Source organism: Daphnia pulicaria, chromosome 4, assembly GCF_021234035.1.
Source record: "Daphnia pulicaria isolate SC F1-1A chromosome 4, SC_F0-13Bv2, whole genome shotgun sequence".
Classification (NCBI taxonomy): domain Eukaryota; kingdom Metazoa; phylum Arthropoda; class Branchiopoda; order Diplostraca; family Daphniidae; genus Daphnia; species Daphnia pulicaria.
The window spans coordinates 606,311-621,643 of NC_060916.1; the positions used below are offsets into that span (position 1 = coordinate 606,311).

Below are 15,333 nucleotides of genomic sequence, written 5' to 3' on the forward strand. Positions count from 1 at the left end.
AAAACAAGAAATAATGGATTATTTCCCGTTCGTGCAGTCGGTTGTTTTTTTTAAATATAGGGCTGGGTCGTTGTTTTGTTAGACTTTGCTTAGCTGATTATTTTACGGGCATCCCATATAATCGTACAAGACGTCGGTGGAGAGAGAGATATATATGCTTCCGGTTTTGCCTTGTTACGCAACCAACTCCCTTTAGACTAATATTCCTTTTTTCCCCCTTTGCTGTAATGGCGGCCGTGTAAAGGAATTATTTACAGAGTCACGCGGACAAGAAACAACAAAAACGAACATCAGAAAATCTAGACGACATGCAAGTACGGCGGGCGTTTCAAAGGGTTTCCACTTCACGGGGGCAGCGGAAGACCAAAGGCAAATTTTTGGGAATTGCTGTGGCCGGTATAGAAAATGAAGCCATTGCAATTATTTGAGCTGGGCCTCATTGTCATGAAGTCATATAGCGATTAACTGTTCTTGGCTGCTGCCGGAGCGCCGGTCGACATCGACGCATATTCGTGTCACAGGCTCTTTTTATTTTAAAACTTGACATTGGACACTGTCCCTGGCGTCCATAAAGTTTTGACTTTATGACGAAGACAGAATAGGACTCAACTTTGCTGAATTTGATCCTCCCAGTTCCATCCCACTGGAATTCCGTCAGCCTTGGCTACAAAAACAGAAAAAGTGAAAGAAACGAAATTGATTATTTGAAAAGCCATTAACACTCACAATATAACCTCCACCACCACCGGCAGCGCTTTAAGTTTCTCTTGTGTGTTGGGACACGACATTGCCGATTATGCCGCCTCCTCTTTTCTTGTTTCCCCATCGACTCTCTCCCGAACTTTGTTATTGTTTTCCCCCTTTTCTTTTCGTGAATTTTTTTGTCACGAGATTATCGTCGGCACGCAAAAAAAAGGCGCCGCGTGATTCATCATTTGAGTCCAACTTTTTTTTCTCTCCCTCCGTTTACTTTGCGTGTCTGCGGTTATTTATCCCCCCACCTCCTCCTTTTATTCTGCCGCTCGACATCCGATCAATAAGACGACGACGGTGAAGCGCCGCTGACCCTTTTGCATCCGCCACGATTTAATCGAAGACTTTTGGCTCTTTTGTTTCTGGTGGATGGACCTCGTCTTTATATGGGACCCGATCATCGTCGTCCGATAGTGAATAAGGCCAGCATTGAGCGGCACATGTCCCGATGCCCATCAGATAAGGGCCGGCCTTGTTCAACTGATCCGCAATCGTTGGCCATTTGAGATTGCGCGGTTGTTGTTTTATGCAGCGCCTAAATCGCCTTCGCGTTGTGTGGAAAAGAGCAAAAGGCCACAAATATGAGAATAAGAATCTCCTCGGCTATTTGCGTATTTCTCATGCAGGGTCAGTCGTCAGTGCACTTTATATGATGATGTCGACCGACCGGACTGGACAAGTGGACAGTCATCTCTCCACCAATTTGTGTTTTTATGTCACGACCTAAAGACGAGCGCCAGGCCACTAAAACGAACAGACGTGAGGCCACAGAGATGGGCGATCCACGCGTTTATATACTCTTGCAATAACTTTATAGAGCACATTAAAAGACGGGATAGCTCCTTCCTGCTGTGAGTGTTTTTCGTGTTTTTATAAAAACATAAAAAAGCAAATTACATTTGTAGCTGTTGCCGCTGTCGGGCATATAAAGGGCTGGATCTTGATGCGCTAGTCCGTTCGTGGTTTTTTAATAATTGTCCGCTCCGGTCTGTTTCTAATTGAGTTGCTACTTACTCGACTACTACTGTAGATGCTTAGGGAAATGTTGAGCAGCCACACAGACCCTGTTGTGCATTTTCTGTTATCTCACCTTCTAACTTTTTGTCTGCTAGGCTTGTGTTAGACTGCCGTTTTTTTCTTATTGGTGTGACCAGTGGTTGTGAAGTATGTTTATTTTCGAACAGAGATGACATTATCTCGGGTCATTTTATCATTGCAGTATATTTCTCTAATATTTCTCTACTTGTGGTTAAAAACATTCGTCTTTGCGTTTGTTGGGTAATTTAAAGCGACTGGTAGATGTCTTCATCTAACATCCACCCACTGAAATGGGTGTAGTGATTAGTGCTGTCGTGCAAATACATGCCTGTTGTGACAGTCGTTATCGCCGTCCACACTTGATCACCTTCCTTCAAATTGAGCGTCGATTGGATCATCAACGGACTGTTTTGATAACTGACGGTGTTGGCTTCGTCGACCAGACCCGATCCGATTTTATCGCCGTTTAAAAACAGACCCACGTACACGTAAACTCTCGTTGCCGACGAGGTGATGAAATGTCCCATTCCCGTGAAGGAAAAGAAATAAGTTCCCGTACGAGGTGCCGTGAAGATTCCCGAAGTTAAATCCATGGCCATTCCTACGTTGAGTCTTTCTATCTCAAATGGAATCGGAGTGTTGAGGACTTTGAAATCAGTCTCTCTCTGGACGTAAAAATACGTGCGTGCTGATTTGACGTCGGTGTAGCCAATCCATTTTTCGAACCCTGATTGACAATTGAATTACAATAGGCTGAATTCATTTTAAAATTTCATGGGATCGTATGTTGGTAAATAATACCTGGGTCATCAAGGACTTTGGTGAAGTCACAGTAAACAGTCTCCACCGAATGATTGCCCATGACCGAATAAATTCCACTCCAGAGGTGCCCGAGTATCCTCAGATCCCTGCACGATGTTGGCATTCCATCGGAGGTCACCACTGCTGATTGATCATCTTTCCACTCGGATAATACGGTTGGTCGCTGGTTATTCTTTTGCAGAGTAGTCAAAAGCGATTCTAGTTGATCCACTTTGGATGCCAAAGTTTCTTTGATTTCATCCTAAATAAAATTAATAATTAATAGAAATACGCGTTACAATGGAAAAGAAAATGAGTTGTGAAAAGGGACTCACTTGCTGTTGTAGTTGGAGTTCCAGTTGTGTTACTTTTCCGGTCAGGTGAACGTTTTCGGCTTCAACTAGAGCCAATTTTGACTCTAGTTTCTCTTCTAACTGCTGCAATTTCTCTTCCAAGGAAATGGCAGCAGTCCCCTTTGACCAAACCAATACCAATAAAATGGCACATTGGATCAAAGTGGCAGCGGAAAGTTGACGACGAGCCATTTTCTTCTTTGCAAAGTTTTCGAATGAATCCTGTTTTCCTGCTGAATGCGCAATTTATAGGACATTTTGAAGCTGTACGTGATGGCGGATGGAGTTCCCCCTAATCTAGATAAGAAAGTCCATCAGTTTATAGTGAACAAAGTCACATCAATATGCAGTGTTTCTTAATCAAGGGAAATAACCTTTTTTACTTTCGAAATACGTATTTGTTTTCCAGTAGCAGTCAATAGCCAATAGCCAGCCAGAATTCGTTGTTCGTCTCGTGATTAAAGCGTTTCTTGCTTCATTTGTGCTTGCAATCATAGTTAAAATTATCCTAGACATACGTAGTTTTTGTAATAGATATAACGAGTTGTAGCCTAATCAATGTATGTACAATGTCCGAAATCAATTTTTCAAACAAATCATTCCATAATATAGATATGGGCCTAGTAACAAAGGTTATGACGTTGTTACCGATTGCTACACGTGTGTTAGATGTAGGTCTGCTGGACTGTTGAAATCAATCAATCGTGTCGTCAATTAGAAAATCAATCAATCGTGCTAATTTATTAATTTTAGTAAATTCGGATGAGATGAACGTAATTTTATTATATTTGGTAACTGAATAGAGTTGAATCCGAGTCACATCTCGGGTCGGAGCCGAGTCCCAAAGCCTTTCGGGTCGTTGGCGTTCGTTATGTGGTACTACCCAGTCTAGCCTAGCCTGCAGCAGTGGCCGACATATCAGTTGACTCATTTCATCAAGGAAAGTGGAGTTGTGTGTATCAGACTCCACTAGTGCTCTGGCTCCTAGTTGCAACGGACATTAACAACGTTGTTGTTCTTGTTGTTGTTGTTGTCGACATCATTGTATAGTCCGCAGTCGGTCTAGCCAGCAGAGAGCACGCGCCTCTCATCCCCTCCTCCCCAGTCTCCCCGGCGTCGCTTATCATCACAGACCATCAACGCCCGTTGCCATGACTCCCGCTCGTTCCTCCTCCATGTTGTAGTAATAATGCACATCCCATAACGACAGCAGCAGCCGGGCCAGCAGGGGTAGGACAACAGTCTCATCTTTTTTAGTGGGGTTCCTCTCATTTCGCCGTTGTCCGAGTCGCACCGAGTCGAGTTGACTTTGCCTCAGCCGCCGTCGGGCCGGGTCGTCGTTCCTTTCCGCCCGATTTCCTGGAATTTCCACAGTCGGACGGACAGACAGACGGACGGACTCGCAGCACTTCCGAGAACCCTATTTAGAGTTGTACAATAATCACCGAGCGAATCTTGACTCCCTCTTGCTCATTTCTTTTTAATTCCATTTGAATCTTCTCCTTAATTTGGTGTTGTTTTTAATATACACCAGGCCGTCTGGCTGTCCGGCTAGCGCCTTATTCCCCTTATTTTCATCTTGTTGTAATGCAATCCCGGGCTTATTTGAATGAAGGCTCGTCGATGAGCTTTGTCCATCCGGCCATGCCCAAGAGGCAGCAGATCCAGCAGACTCAGCAGATCCAGTGACTCTGCCGCTTCTTCGTTCGTTCATTGTCGTGACGAGCTGAACGCCAATATGAACGAATGTATACACAAAACAAAAACAGCAGGCGCTTATGCGGGATCTTGATTAAGTCCAGCCCAGTCAATGGCCGCCCGTTGCCCCTGGTGGTGCTGGATATTGGAGACTCTGCGCTTGCAGTTTGGGATTGAAGAGCTTTTGACAATAAGTTGGAAAATCTCATCAAGTGGATCTGCCTCTCCTCATGCGAGATGCAAAGGAGATAGGAAGCCTTTTACTGAATTTTGGCGTTTGGCACGCAGCGCCCAGCTCAGATATCTCAAAATGAAATCAAAGTAGAATAAGTAATAAGGAACAGAAAATAATTGATGCAATGCAGTTTCTATAATTGCAGAACGGATTGAATCGCGAATATTTTGACATTCTGGTACAGTGGAAATGCTGACGTGTAACGTCAAATTGTTTCAAAATTTCTTTTCTTTCTTTTCCGTTTCCACTGCGTTACCGCTGGTAACCGCCTCTCGTCAACTTTTGTCTTACACAACCTCCAAAACTTTTGGTTAAATTGTCTGCAACTCCGTGCCAGTAGATCCTTAATCGGGACAAGTGAATCACTCAGTTCACTTTGCAAAGGTCACAGATCACACGACTTGTGTCTGTGTCACTTATTTGATTGAGACTCGACAATTAATGTAATTCACTTTCTGACAACTTGTCGTGTGATTTGAATTTAGCGCCACACCGGGATTGTAGGAACGACGACATAAAATGGCGAATCTCCTTTCGAGAGATTTGTCGCTGTTTTATTGGTTGACTCGAATTATTCTGTTCAAATGTTCAATTATTAATAACAGTTCCCCACGCAGTCACGAAAGTTTTATGAAGGAGCAACTGCCATCTGCCACTCACCTAATGGCATTTGACCCAAATGCAATGAAGAATTCAACAAAGATTCGTCCAATAAAAGGGCGTATCTGCACGCCATTGAATGAACTATAAATACTGGGGTCAGAATAGTCGTACTGCGTTGCTGTCCTTCACAAATCGTCATAGTCCCGTGCAGCCAAGATAAAATTGATCCGTGCCCTTTGAAAACAGAACGGGCCGAGATCAAAAAATCATTCAGAGAATCACCGGACTCGTTCCTCCCTTCTGCTGTTGAAGCTTCGTGATATCATTACCCCAGGACTGGGAGAGGAACCGTGCATAGAGATGACAGTTCGTTCCTATTTGATGAAATGCGTGGGATCCAACAATTGGTTTCAGTTCACGAGGTTCCTACCATTGACTGCGCCAACGAATAAATTAATAATTTAGAGATGCGTGATCCTCTCATTTGAATTGGAATTTGTTTTCTTCTTTCACCTTTTTCTTTCCATCCACGATCCACCTCCATCCCATGCGAAACAAAACTTGGGCCGCGGGGATTGATGAAACGACACGCTCAATTGATTTATGACGTCGCGTGCGACCCACAACCAGCACCACCCCATTTATTATTCCAACACAGCTGCACAATAACGACGCCTTCATCCCCTTGATTCTCTCTGCTGTTCTGCTTTCTCATTGGCTGAACAAAAAAGCAACACAAAAGCAACGACTATTTTAACAAAAGCTTCATTTTCTTTTGTGGATAATATTAAAATCTCGCAGGTGCCGGTTCCGGCCTGAGACCTGACAAATGACGACGGGCGCAAATTCTTTAGACGTCGTCTTCCAAACCGATTCAAATTTTATTGATGAATCAACAAAAAAGTTTCGCAATAACAATAATTAGTCGTTGAAAATGTTTGCGCCGAAATGGGCGATATTTCAGTTGCGCTGCAAGTGATGATGGATCGCCTCTGTATCAGCCATTTCTGAAATGAACAGCCACGCTAAACATTAACAAGATCGATAGTCTCTCCTTGGTTTCTCCTTCATTCCCTTTTTGCTTTTTGGTTAATTAAACTTTCGCTGTCGTATACGTAGCGCATATATTTCCCTGTAAATATCGACAGAGCGCAACACGCACCGAGATGCTCATTGATTCAACGTGAACTGAGCTCGTAAAAAATTCACTTGGGAACAGGGAGAGACTATAGTCAGTTGGCGTTGATCTTCGTATAATGAAATGCTCATTATTCCATTAACTCTTTCACTCAGTTAGCAACGACACCGAGTCCTAAAGCTGCTCTGACTGAATTCCAATACGTTCTACACATACGCGCGCTTTTTAAAATCTGAACCTCGTTAACTTTTGACTCAAAAAGATAAAAGAAACCCCAACATATTCATTTTTCTTACTTTTTTTTGCTTCTTGGTGTTTCTTTTATTTTCGTACAAAGGGAATGAGTCAGACGGTGGGGTCGTTGTTAGCTTTTGGTTTAAGGTGTAGTCGGAGTCGGGTGGGTCAGTTGTTGATTTTTAATGAGGTCCAGTCACGGACTAGGGCGATCGTCAAGAACTCTTACAGCAGTTGAACGAGAATTGGACGTCGTAATTGCCTCTGCTTGTTCCTTTGTTTCTTAAACGATTATCACAAAAAAAAAAAACAAGAAACAAAACCACTTTGGAGCTATACGGAATTATAATACGAACATGGGAAAAGGCAGCTACTAGTCGTTTATTGTAATCACTTCAATAGAATTTATGGGAATCCGTCAATATTATGCTTCTGTCGGTTTCCTTTTCCTCTTTCACATGTATATCTGACTGATTTATTTCCGTGTTTACATCGGTAGCACATTATCATTTTGTAAACTGTTTGACTAACAAAGAGCATGTTATTCCCATTTTTCCGTGATTTGAACGAATTATTTTTTCTGTAGAATAATATTATTTCGTTACAATATAGTTCTACACCTTTTTTAAAAAGAAAAGAAACCATTTTCATTGGCAGTCGCTGAAACCATTCGAACGAAGCGCCAAAAGAATAAACAAAAGCTTGGGAAAAACAAAAGTTACAAGCAGACGACGTCATCCAACTAACAGGTTAGTTCTTGCCTCTTGGAGACTGTTGTGTTCAATGTTATTGATTTGGTGTTTCGGTCCTAGTTGCTGCCCTACTGTTTCGCCTGTACACAAATTGATAATATTAAAGGCACTTTCCTTTCATCTTTAGTGCAGAAAATGGCCATGGAGAACCTACTAAAATGTCTCGTTCGGGATTCGCAAGCACTAGGACGTGGCTTCTTGCACATTAAGCAACAGAGTCAAGTGGCTTTAGGTATACATTCGTACCATTCTTCGTGAATTCCATTTCTTAATGTAATGATTTTAATGTTTATCATTTTCAGAAATGTTAGAATCTCAAACTGGGTTAATGCAGAGCACACCACATGAGCTACGAGAAAAGTGTTTCATTTCGCTTCATTCTGCCCTTGTTTCAAACTCAGGACATTTACTGAAGCTTGGGCTGATGGGTGTTCAGGTATCACTACACACATATTTTACTTCTACCTGTTTTTTGTGACTTTTCATTGTTAATTTTCAAATTCAGAAACTGTTACGAGACAATCATTTTGTTTCAAAACATTGTGATCCGCCAGATGATAGCCAGTGGTTGCTCTCCCAGTTGTTGGACTGTCTTTCGTTTCCCAGTTGGGTAAAAGTGTCAGAAGAAGTTCAGATTGAAATGACTAAGGTACTTATTTATTCTTATTGCTTCAACTTAAAATTTTAACTTGAGCCTTTTTCTCTGTAGATTTATATTAGTTTTGCTTGCCTGGAGTCAAAGTTTCTAAATTTAAACGCACATGTCATCGTAGATCTTCTCACCCGATTGTTAGACATGGGGCAGAGCGGAGGCATAAGATCACGTAAACATCAAGTAGCTCTTCAGACAGCGTCGGTCCAAAATTTGCAAACCTTTGGCAAAAATATCGCCATCAGCGTGACGCTTAACCCCCAAAACCTCGTCCCTGGTGAATGTGACGTTAATCAAGTCATTCCAATCATCCAATTTCTATGCGACAAGCTAGAAGATGGTCTGGTGACGGCTCAAGTTTTCCCCGTCGAATTCTCTCTCGAGTCGATTCAAGCTTTGCTCAGCAATTTGCCTGATGGTGTGGTGCTAAACTCGAGAAGTCACAGCTTTGTTTGGAGAACCCTTTGTCCCACTCTTCTGAAACTTGTTGGTGTTCCCTGTCCAAACGCTCCGGCCACTACAGACAGCAAAATTTCCGAGCTGCGATGTGTGGCGAGCATTGGTTGTGAGCTGTTGCGTCTCTTTGGCAATGTTAACGTACTCCGAGCTCCGTTAGAATCCCTCTTCCACCGCTTACTGGTCACCGATCATATCGCAACTCGAATTGAAATGTTCAAAACCATCAAAGAGGTAAGCGAAGGATTATCTCATAATGAAACACACTAAGCTCTAATAATATTGTGTAATTAGGTCTTTTCCAAGCCTCATCGATTGTTGGTTATCGGCGGACCTTTCCTCGTGGAGGGAAGTAATCACGAAACTTTCCCTGAACCAAACGAATTCGGGATTCTCAGAGTGTATGATATCATTATTTCGCCTCGTTGATGATTGATTCGATAACAAGTTACACTGATTTTTGTCTTATTACTTTTCAGATTGTTCGACGGAATGGAGGAAAGCATGCAAACAGATAATGTCGAGTTGAGGACCATTGTTCTAACTTGTGCAAATACGCTGTTGACTTCTTTATTGAGTCTGACTGGCTCCCCAACTTCTGTTCAAATATCCGATAGCTTCATGGAAAAGATTAACTTGCTCTACGACGATTTAGAAAGTTGCGACTATATTGGTATGTTTGAAACTCAAAAAAGGGAACAAGGGCCTCTAATTACACTTATGGGTTGATTAGGCGCTCTAAGCTACCCAACGAGGCTAAGATTGCCAAAAACCTATGAGCAGTTGCTGAAAGATCAAACTACTATCCCTGTGAAGCCACCCACCATCATGATCGATCTCACCCATTTGCTGGAAGATGAGGAGGCAGCGGAAACTGTGGTGGCCAACAATGATGACGACAACTGCAGCACCACTTCTGGTGTGACGGAAGGACCCGAAATCGTCGACCAAGACGTCGAATCGGTAGACAAGGAACCTGAAAACGACATCGAACTTTTTGGCGCCAACGATGGATACGCGGTAAATTCGTTTCGTGATTCGATGTGAATGTTTTTGTTATTGATTTTTGGCTCCGCCGGTTCATTAGGCCCGTTCAAATCACGTTGATTTGGAGAGACTGGCCGCTCGAAAGTTCCTAGAAGATCTCCAATCGTTCATTCCCAATCTGGGCTCTTGGCGCAGTCCACTCGAAGTGGATTTGGCTCTCCAACAGTTCGCATCCAACTATTGTGAAGGTATGAAGCAGTAGTTGACTCACTCTCAAAGTTTTGTAGCCCAATAATAAGTTAGTAACGAGGTCCTATTGCTTTATCTATAGATGCCGGGCAAGATCACGTCATTTTCAATGCTGACGGAATCTATTTGGCCACTTATGTGACTCTTTTATTGAACTTTGAGCTTGCCAAACGCGAATACTACCCGTCACGTACTGGATTCGTCGCTCAAAGCGAAGTATTTAAAAATGAATAGACTGAAGTTATCCTTGTGAGACTGTAAATACCATCAACTTCAAACTTGCAGGATGATTTCATTGCCAGCGTTCTCAACAGCGGAATATTGGTTTATTTGACGCCCGAGTTCTTGGCTGAACTCTATCAAGGCGTCCTGGTCTCGGACGTCATCGGCAATGCAGGATTCAACGTCAATGCCGATTCCAACACATCGATGATGTTCAGCTGCGCATTTATCAATCTTCTGACTGGTATACGGACGTCAAACTTGGTCTTTGAAGTTGAACGAACCTTAATTCGATCATTTTGAACTTTTGGCGACAAACAAAAAAGATGTCAGACAAGTCAAGTGCCCAGAACAAGCGACTTGCTTCCTGTCCGATTGCCGCAAACTTCACTTTGCCTTCACACCCAACTTTCTGCTGCGGGAACCTCGTCGACAAGCTGGTCAGGCTCCTAATAAACCCTGTCACCTCGGCCGCAAATGAAATCTTTGACCTCTAGCCATAACCACATTATTATTGACTTATTCTGTACAGGTCTCAAGTTTGCTAGACGTCTTCTAACCTGCTTCTGGGACTCGTTCCTTTTTATCTATTCCAATGGCGTTTCACCGACGTCCAACGAAACTGACAACCAAGCCATTTCACAGGCGCTGGAGTGTCTTCAAAATGCGGCGAAATTAGCCAACATCCTCGGTACCGCTATTCGCCATTTTCTTCGTGTGATCGACGTTTAGATTAAAACGTTAAATTCCCCATTTTGCAGGATTGCAGGATCGTTCTGGCACCATCTTCTCTCTTTTGGCTTCCGTCGCCTGCGGCAATCCTCAACTTGGCAGTGCCCTGGTTCGACAAAAATCGTCTCTGAAGAATCGCTTGATGAAGGCTCGACTTGCCGGATTGATATCTAAACCCGTGTTTGACATTGATCTGCCGCACATCCTCAGCTTGGATGTCGTCCTGAACAAAGGCTTGGAGCTGGCGTCCTACAATAAAGAAGCTTGGACCCATATTCTCCGGTATATTGTGTCACAATGCTGGTTGGTTGACCGACAGGTTCTAATTGAATTTCTGGATTCTATAGATGTTGCTTGTACGTGACGGAGTTGGAAAGACGAGTTTATCAGTCGAGGAAAACTGACAGATTCAAAGTGGCCACCCAACTGAAACAGTACACATCTAAAATCAAATGGAAACTGAGCAACTCCGTTGGCTCAAAGGATCAGCAAGGCGATGACTTGAATTTATCCTCAGCCGCTTTTGGGGGATTAGATGACGAAAGGTTTTAGACCTTCAATAAGTTATAAATGTTTCCGTCATTCATGAAATTGTTTTACTTTAGCAGTTCTACCGACAGCTATAGTTTCTTGACGGCAGCAAGCCAGCTGCCCAACAACGACAACGACATCCAGCAGTTATTGGACAAAGCAGTCAAATGCGACAATTATCGGTAGGTTTCATAAAGTAAAACTCTTAATTCACAAAAAATAATTATGATTTTACTATACAAACAGGAACACCGGTCAGTTGGATAGTAAATTACTGGCCCGGATTATTGGAGTGCTGAGCGAACGTGTCGATTTGCTCATGGAAGATGCGGCCGCCAAGTTGAATCTGAAAAGTCTGTTGCTGTTGATCGAAGAACTTTGTCAGTTGTGTCACGTTCAGTTGAACCATCTTGACGAAGACAACATCAGCTTACAGTGCCACTGGGTTTTGCATAGAATTGGTGAAGTGATGCTTAGGAGTGTCAAGACTGGAAGGCCGCTCTATCATGCCCTACATTGTTGGGCTATCGTCGGTCCGACTCTACTCAAAGCTGCCTGCAGTAGTGATTCGGCCATCGCCAAAACTTCGGTGGAAATCTTGCGATCGATTATCAGTCACGTTTTGCAGGAACAACCGGAGCCTCTTCACTTCCACTTTAATGAAGCGCTGTTCAAACCTTTCGAACATGTTCTTTGCCGAGAGAATTTAGATCCCGATTTGCAGGATCAGGTGATGAGTTCCCTTTGCGAATTGGTGGAATGCTGGAGCGGTGAAATTCGTTCCGGATGGCGGCCACTTTTCGCTTGCCTCCGACGCTGGCCTCCTCCACCCCAGGGGCCCACAGATATCTGCAGCACTAGTCGGCTAATTCATTCTGAGAATATCAGCACCGTCAAGGAAGTACTGGCCGCTTTTGTGCAACAGGGTGGATCCCATCCGCTTATTTTCGCCAATGCAGCTATGGATGCCATTCTTTGTCAGCTTCACTATCTCAAATGTTACAGTTGAGTATCTTGCCTTTTATTCATTTGCCGTGTTTGTGACTAAAGGATTTGTTAATAGGATATGTAGCAGAGCTCTCTGATCCGGCGTTAGATAACCTTCAAAAATTTGCCAAAATGTTGGGCCAACTCTGTAGGGAACCACACCAGACGCCCGTGTTCTATTCTGCCATGAGGTATAGTGTTCAAATGTATTTTTAATTTGCCAATCATTTATAATCGAAAAATGTTGTGCAGCTTGACATTTTTACCTAACGAGTGCGATTTCGAGCCGTTAATCGCTTTGGCATTGGAGCATCGTGATCAAATGGATGCCGAAGAATACGGTTGCTGGTCCAGTCTGTTTGAGGTGATCAGGCCTCAATCTGGTCACGCGGTCAAATTGTGGGACAACCCTACAGGAATTTACAAAGTGTTTTACTTGCTGTTGGACGGAGTCACTTGCTGTCTTACGCACGCCAAAGATCCCGTCCAAAAATCAATTGGCGAAGTCGTCATGGCCACTCTAATACTGCTCATCGACATTCAAGGTTCGTATTGGCTATTTGTCCGTCGTTATTTAAAAAATTATTTTGCCGGATTTTTTGTTTGTTGTTTTATTTTTCATTTTATTTCATTTTTTCTTATGTTTGCTTATTTGCTTTTGCCTTTGCTTTTGATTTTTTAGTTCATCTCCAGAACATATCAATTGCTTCTTCTTTTTTGGTTTTATATTGCCGGTAAGTTGTATTCAGCTACTTCTACGACACAGAATTTCATCACCTAGTTTCCGTGTGCATGAGAGAACATTTAATATTTCTGTATTATTTGCAACAGAGTACGAGTTTGCTCTTCTCTGCCTGAGATGTTCCATTCTACCTGGGATGAGTCACTGGTTGACTGGTCTGTTGAGCATTAACCGAACAACTCAAACTGGAGGCGCCAGTTTAGGCACTTTCAAACAAGTATGCGGCCTACTCTGCGAAGTCATGACTCGACTTCTCTCGGCCGAAGAGACGAGCCGTCTTGTGGATACGAAAGACTTGTCCGCCTTATTCCGGGAAGTGACCCTCTTCTACGTGGAATGTGCCGTCCAAGATGACGAATCCCTCGTGCGCATTGGCAATTCCTGCTTGCGCCATTTGATCGTCAACTGCGGACAACATTTCCAGACGCTCTGCCCTTCCGGCGAACTGTGGCAAGTGTCTGCTTCAGCCCTTTGTCTGATTGTTCGCTGTAGCCTCACGGCGGTGCAGAGGCTCATTCAGAATGACAGAGCCGGTGAGCAGCAGGAACGCCAACAATTTCGATTGCAACATCTATCCATGCAGATCTTTAATCAACCCGTGGCCGAGTCCCTGTCGCCCATGTGCAGCTGCAACATATTCGTCGCTTTGCTCTCTTATCAGTTGGCTATCAACACCATCGCCAATATTGTGTGTTACAACAATTCGATCCTGACCGGGTATGATCACATTTTCAAAAAGGTTCAAAATTTAAAACCTGATTTAATTTCTCAAAAAATATTTTTCTAGGGATGAAAAGATTATGAAATCGGCCGTGTTTGCTGAAAACATGCAACCTTGTGCTGCAGTTGAGCCCAAGATCCTGGCGATTTTGACTAGCGTCTTGCGTTTGGGATGCGAATTCGGTATAGACTTTGAGATTGCACTCGGCATGCGGAGGCATCTCCAGAAGCTTTACGGTTTTTCGCAACCCCCTAGTCTTGCCCAAGTGACTGGGCTCAGTTCGGATTTACTTATTGTAGCCCTGGCTAACATTGCACTGCATTATTCAACTCACATGAGGGATCTCGAACAATGGCTAGATTTTCTCATCGATTTCTACTTTCAAGAATCGGGCAATGAGCTCCCTCCGGCTGATTCCGTGCCGACTGACAACACATCAGAGTTCCAGCTCGTGTCTTCCAGCAAGTCCAAGGAAAATGTTGGAACTAATGATAACGACACAACGATAGTAGTCCAAGTGGAAACGGAAGAGAAAATTGAAGGAGAAGCCAACGAATGTGTGACATCGACTCCAAAGTCCGGGTCAATAGAAGAGTCGGACGAAAAGAAACAGTTGCTGGACACCAGAGAGGAAAAAAATGATGAAGAGTGTAGCAGTCCTTCATCCTCTGAATGTCTTTCTGGAGCAAGGACTCCACAAGAAGATGACCATATCATTAAACAACAGATGGCGGCAGCTTTAGAGTCCTACAGAAGGCAGAAGAGATTGCAAACGAGAATTATCAACACGGTCGAACCCAAATCTTCTAGGATAACGAAGGTATTTCATACTAAGAAAAATAACAAGAAAATGAATCGCTTTATTTTTGTATTTATTAACTTGTTTTTATTGAGTCAGGTCACCCCGGAAATCATATCGAAAATTCTGCTACTTTCAGCTATTCGACTCTTGTCTCGACTCGATAAAAACGTCCAAAATTCTTTCCAAATTGTCTGGAATATCATGTCAAGGATCAATCTCCACTGCTCTGACCAACAGATGCGCAAGGCACACGAAGAGTTTGAGCAACTTTTCCCTCTTTATTCGTTTGAATCCGACAGTTGCCAAGACACAGTTTGCCCTTGAGCAGTTCAGTTTCCTCGTTGGAATATCTGTGTCCCCTTTCATTTTCCCTTAATCATACCTTGCCCCGTTCACCGTGTTCCCCCTTAATGGTATAATTTTCTATCAGATTTATTTTACAGACTATTTTAACAAATCAATCTTTACCATCAATAGGTTGTGTTGTTCTAATATAAAATTCGTTTCAGTGGATCAACGGTAACTACCTTATTTGATTCGCATGATTCGAAACTTTGAATGTTGAATTAATATGTCGATAATGTATTTTTGTTTTAGATATTGATTACATTATAGTTGTGTCAAAAAACATACAGGCGAAACACATG

The 15,333-nt window shown here is 43.0% G+C and overlaps 3 protein-coding genes across 8 annotated transcripts in view; 2 read left to right on the forward strand and 1 right to left on the reverse strand.

Moving 5' to 3' along the window:
* The window catches only part of LOC124336387 (calcium uniporter protein, mitochondrial-like), an 878,707-nt gene that overhangs the window by 48,121 nt on the left and 815,253 nt on the right, over positions 1-15,333 (forward strand). The window lies entirely within an intron of this gene.
* On the reverse strand, positions 1,956-3,171 carry LOC124336345. The gene is made up of 3 exons (XM_046790113.1): positions 2,928-3,171; positions 2,593-2,854; positions 1,956-2,518 (listed from the first exon to the last, which is right to left on the reverse strand). Exons 1-3 carry the CDS (start codon positions 3,135-3,137, stop codon positions 2,037-2,039), a joined length of 954 nt encoding a protein of 317 aa, XP_046646069.1. The 5' UTR covers positions 3,138-3,171; the 3' UTR covers positions 1,956-2,036.
* Positions 7,603-15,318, forward strand: LOC124336006 (brefeldin A-inhibited guanine nucleotide-exchange protein 3-like). 6 transcript variants are annotated; one of them, XR_006916993.1, is made up of 23 exons: positions 7,603-7,837; positions 7,908-8,041; positions 8,111-8,254; positions 8,315-8,947; positions 9,008-9,114; positions 9,193-9,386; positions 9,447-9,733; positions 9,801-9,948; positions 10,032-10,165; positions 10,235-10,415; positions 10,498-10,611; positions 10,704-10,862; positions 10,933-11,185; positions 11,251-11,448; positions 11,509-11,616; positions 11,681-12,438; positions 12,498-12,612; positions 12,674-12,966; positions 13,253-13,880; positions 13,951-14,704; positions 14,783-15,099; positions 15,164-15,205; positions 15,284-15,318. XR_006916993.1 is itself a non-coding variant. In XM_046789558.1 (21 exons), exons 1-21 carry the CDS (start codon positions 7,741-7,743, stop codon positions 15,008-15,010), a joined length of 5,667 nt encoding a protein of 1,888 aa, XP_046645514.1. In that variant the 5' UTR covers positions 7,603-7,740; the 3' UTR covers positions 15,011-15,318. The 6 variants fall into 6 exon arrangements, 3 of the variants coding, with proteins under 3 accessions (XP_046645514.1, XP_046645515.1, XP_046645516.1); XR_006916991.1 differs by having other exon boundaries at positions 14,783-15,205; XR_006916992.1 differs by having other exon boundaries at positions 15,164-15,318.